The sequence below is a fragment of the Esox lucius genome, chromosome 7 (assembly GCF_011004845.1).
Source record: "Esox lucius isolate fEsoLuc1 chromosome 7, fEsoLuc1.pri, whole genome shotgun sequence".
NCBI classification, from domain to species: Eukaryota; Metazoa; Chordata; class Actinopteri; order Esociformes; family Esocidae; genus Esox; species Esox lucius.
In genome coordinates, this window is record NC_047575.1 from 40,217,735 (window position 1) to 40,223,039 (window position 5,305).

General features: G+C 45.1%; 1 protein-coding gene across 1 annotated transcript; it reads right to left on the minus strand.

Moving 5' to 3' along the window:
* Positions 1 to 4,102: 4,102 nt before the first annotated feature.
* On the minus strand, positions 4,103 to 5,044 carry LOC117594686 (putative gustatory receptor clone PTE01). Its single transcript, XM_034293005.1, has one exon. It carries the CDS (start codon positions 5,042 to 5,044, stop codon positions 4,103 to 4,105), a length of 942 nt encoding a protein of 313 aa, XP_034148896.1.
* Positions 5,045 to 5,305: the final 261 nt, after the last annotated feature.

Here is a 5,305-nt window from a genome sequence, read left to right on the forward strand (position 1 = left end):
TTTATTGTCCATTAAACATATCCCATAGTAAATATAATGAATAGCTTTATGTAAAATAGAACAACCAAAACACAAAAAATGCATCAAAACAATATATTTACCTTAGTGGAATAACTTTATAGTTAAACAACTGTCAAATTCTATTCCGAATTTGTGTGAGGTTCATCCCATATATCCCCTCTGTGCCTGCGAATATAAAGATTATTTATAATAATCCTATCCATTCAGATCAGAAATGGTTAGTAATCAATTCCTGAACATCATGGCAAGAAACTTGTTCACTTTGGTGCGTTCAGAGTAACGAAAAAGAGGTAGAGAGAGGGTACAAGAATGTCAACAGGGCAGGGAGAACAGGTGAGTGAGAAAAGGAAAAATATTGATGACTGATCTGATATTCGACTGCTGCCCGATCCTCTCTGCACCGACCCCTTATGGTCCCTCCTGTAGGTGTTGAGCCCACGGGAAGGCGGCCCCACGTAGCTCGTTCGGGCTGAGCCCGGCCGGGGCCCATGGGGAAAGGCCCGGCCACCAGGCGCTCGCATATGAGCCCCAACCCCGGGCCTGGCTCCAGGGTGGGGCCCCGGCTGCGCCATACCGGGTGACGTCATGGTGCTCAAAATGTAATTCATCATTAAAGGGTTTTGAACCGCTCTTAGTCTGACCCGTCGCCTAGGACCTGTTTGCCTTGGGAGACCCTACCAGGGGCATATAGCCCCAGACAACATAACTCCTAGGTATACTCAGGTACTCAAACCCCTCCACCACGTTAAGGTGGCAGTTCATGGAAGGGTGGGACTCCTGGGGCAGCTGACGGGTACCGGCCGGCCAAGCGGACTGCAGCCAGGGTGGTTGTGGAGGCAAAAACTCGGGTCTGGGAGGAGTTTGGTGAGGCCATGGAGAAGGACTATCGGCTGGCCTCGAAGAGATTCTGGCAAACCGTCCAGCGCCTCAGGAGAGGGAAGCAGTGCCCTACCAACGCTGTTTACAGTACTGGTGGGCAGCTGTTGACCATACTGGGGATGTCGTCGGGCGGTGGAAGAGTACTTCGAGTATCTCGTCAATCCCGCCGTCACGTCTTCCATTGAGGAAGCAGAGGATGAGGGCTCAGAGGTGGACTCGTCCATCACCTGGGCTGAAGTCACAGAGGTAGTCAAGAAAGTCCTCGGTGGCAAGGCACCGGGGTGGATGAGATCCGCCCTGAGTACCTCAAGTCTCTGGATGTTGTGGGGCTGTCTTGGTTGACACGCCTGTGCAACATCACGTGGCGTTCGGGGACAGTGCCTCTGGGATGGCAGACCAGGGTGGTGGTCCCTCTTTTTAAGAACGTGGACCGGAGGTTGTGTTCCAACTACAGGGGGATCACACTTCTCAGCCTCCCCGGGAAAGTCTATGCCAGGGTACTGGAGAGGAGAATACGGCCGATACTAGAACCTCGGATTCAGGAGGAACAGTGTGGTTTTTGTCCGGGCCGTGGAACACTGGACCAGCTCTAGACTCTCTACGGGGTGCTGGAGGGTTCATGGGAGTTTGCCCAACAACATGTGTTGGGGAAGGTGTTCGACTGTGTCCCTCGTGGCATCCTGTGGAGGGTGCTTCGGGAATATGGGGTCCTGGGTCCTTTGCTAAGGGCTGTCTGGTCCCTGTATGACCGATGCAGGAGCTGACTTGTTCCCAGTGCATGTTGGACTCCGGCAGGGCTGCCCTTTGTCGCCGGTTCTGTTCGTAATTTTTCTAGGCGCAGCCAGGGGCCGGAGGGTGTCAGGTTTGGGGACCACACAATTTTGTCTCTGCTCTTTGTGGATGATGTTGTCGTGTTGGCCCCTTCAAACCAGGACCTTCAGCATGCATTGGGACGGTTTGCAGCCGAGTGTGAAGCGGTGGGGATGAGAATCAGTACCTCCAAATCCGAGGCCATGGTCCTCTTTCGGAAAAGGGTGGCTTGCCCACTTCAGGTTGGTGGAGAGTGCCTGCCTCAAGTGGAGGAGTTTAAGTATCTAGGGGTCTTGTTCACGAGTGAGGGAAGGATGGAACGGGAGATTGACAGATGGATCGGTACAGCTTCTGCAGTAATGCGGTCGATGTATCGGTCTGACGTGGTGAAGAAAGAGCTGAGCCGTAAGGCGAAGCTCTCGATTTACCTGTCAATCTACGTTCCTACTCTCACCTATGGTCATGAGCTTTGGGTCATGAACAAAAGGACAAGATCCCGGGTACAGGCGGCCTAAATGAGCTTTCTCCGCAGGGTGGCTGGGCAATCCCTTAGAGATAGGGTGAGAAGCTCGTTCACCCGGGAGGAGCTCAGAGTAGAGCGACTGCTCCTCCACATCGAGAGGGGTCAGCTGAGGTGGCTCTGGCATCTGTTTCGGATTCCTCTTGAACGCCTTCCTGAGAAGGTGTTCCGGTCCCGTCCCACCGGGAGGAGACCCCAGGGAAGACCTAGGACACGCTGGAGGGACTATGTCTCCCGGCTGGCCTGGGAACGCCTCGGTGTCCCCCCGGAAGAGCTGGAGGAAGTGTCTGGGGAGAGGGAAGTCTGGGCATCTCTGCTTAGACTGCTGCCCCCGCGACCCGTCCCCGGATGAAGCGGAAGAAGATGTCATGTCATGATCTGATATTACCATGTGTTGTTCTGACAACATCATACTTAATGTTGTCGGTACCACTACGTACCACAGGTACCACTAAGGTTAGGTTTAGGTCAGGGCAATATGCTTGTCATTAGACTGGGGTAACCAACTAACAACAGGTCAGTTGATGTTCCTGGAGCAACATTAATGATTATGTTTTAGGAACAGTACCAACACTGTGATATTAGATTGTGTAAATGGTTAAGTGTCTAATAAATATTTTAAGCATCTTTTTTGTTTTATTTTAGGCTTACTATAATGTAGATAATGAAGGTTATAGCCAGAAGGTTATAGCCAAATAGATTTTCAGAGTACACATCTGTGCATGCCTTTTGGGGTAATATAGGCTTGATCAAAACCCATTGTCCAGTAAAAGAGTAGAGGTTTCCACGACTCTCGTCTTTTCACTTGATGAATAGTTGAGTGAGTTATCGTCACCTATATTGATAGTTATTGTGTCAAAGTCATTCACAAATGAAAGAAAAACGTACATTGTTGTGCCATGAAATTAATTTGCTTTTGCTGTGTAAAATTCATATTCAGTCTCACTAACAATTGCTCAATCCTTATTACTATTCCGAGTAGTAAGTTAGTAGATACCAGTAAGCCTATTACTGGCTAATAAGTTGTTAAAACGGCCAATGGCAAAAGCCATACAGTTCATAGATGCTATTTGTGGTGGAGGTAAACTTAATTAGAAACATGAATCAGTTTAAGACAATATTTAATGGTGTCTCGCGAAATATTCCAACTTGGTGTGATGTTAATGTGTGAGAAGTGTGAGACGCTTTACCGACATTCACAAATATATAGCTCCACGTCCTAGTGGTTGATGAAGCACCCGCTCATGTGGGAGACCCACGTTTAAATCCAATGAGGGTACATCATTCATCACTTAATCGAGGGCCGGCTGAACTATTCTTGCCTGGTTCCTTTCCTGGTTTTATTCAGATTATCTCAATTATACATTAATACAGAAAGCCACACAAATAACAATCATGGTTTCACCTATTATTTGTTCAATAGAGTCAATCATCACATGGTTTCAGAAAGCCTTTTTTAATTTTCCTATCAAAGATTTTAACATTTGTCTGGATTTGCGGTGCACATGGTTATCAGTTATACATACTGTGTCTGTGTCATTTGCACTGCTAGTAATAAGTTGTTCGGTCATTTTTAACAGAAATGTAAAGTTTGTCTGAATGTTTGTTTCAATGAAACAATGAAATTAATACATCTGTGAAAACTGAGATTGAACAAAACAGAGATTTACTGGTGAAATTATTTATTGTGATCCCCTTGTTTTGATTAGAGTCCCCTTTTTTGAGTGCATCAAGAAGATTGGGAAAAATTTACAATTTCCAAATTAAGTACATATGTTTAGTATTGCATATATTTTATATACAATAACTGCTTAAAGTCTGCGACCCATTGACCCAATCAGACAATACACACAATTACACCACAACAAACATTTAGCTTAGAGCAGAAACTTTACAGTTGAACATCTTTCTTGCGCTATTACGAATCTGACTGAGGTTCATCCCATATATTATAGGATTTATCAGAGGAGGAACAACTAGGAATTCCACAGACATGATATTCCTCAGGGCCAACAGACTGTTGTTGCTGCCATAGCGAGCGTACATCACATCAAAGAGAAGAGATATGACAAAGTTACTCAGTGTGATCAGATGAGGCAGACAGGTCTGCATGAACTTTCTCCTTCCTGTCTGGGAACATATAGATACTTTGATGATTTTCACATACGATATCAAGATAAAAATTGTTTGAGAAAAGTGTGTTAATATGACAATATAAGCAGCGAGATTGTTCAGACTGGTGTCAACACATGACAGCTTCACAACCGCCCAGTTTGAGCAGTAGAATTTATCAATGTCAACATTACAGAGGGTTAACCTAGCTGTTAGCACTATTCCAATTGTAACTTCTAGCAATGAGAAAAAGCATGTTAGAAGAATCAGTGTCCAGACTTTTCTAATAGTCATAATACAGTGGTAGTGGAGTGGCTTACAGATGGCAACATATCTGTCATAAGCCATCACTGTTAAGTTGGTACATTCACAATAAACATAGAAATAGATGAAAAATATCTGGGTTAGGCACCCAATGTATGTTATCACATGAGAGTCAACTAAAATGTCATAAAGTATCTTTGGGTAGAAGGATGAAGCACCAATGATACCATTAACACACAGATTACAGAGGAATAAATACATTGGGTCATGCAACATTTTCTCTAGAACAATGGCACAGATTAGTGTCACGTTAATAAACATTGTAAAAAGGTAGAGGATGAGAATAAATACAAAGTAGATGTGTCTGTTTGTCTGCGTCTCATTCAGTCCATGCAGCACAAACACTATCTCCTGAGAGGAGTTGAACAGGGATGTCATTGACAACAGGCACAGGCAGCTACTGTTTACATGACCTGCCTGAACATTTTGCTTTTAATTGCGTATGGCCTGTCTAACAATATTGACAGCTCTCTTTTTACCAGTGTTGTTTGTATTTTGATTGCAGGACAACACAAACCTTCCTGCTTGGTATTTTGATTGATTTCCATTGGTATCCTGATAGCAGGAAAACCCAAAACCATCTTGATTTAGCACTCAGCTAGAGAACAGGAAATAGAGAGCAGTAAGTACAGTATTAGA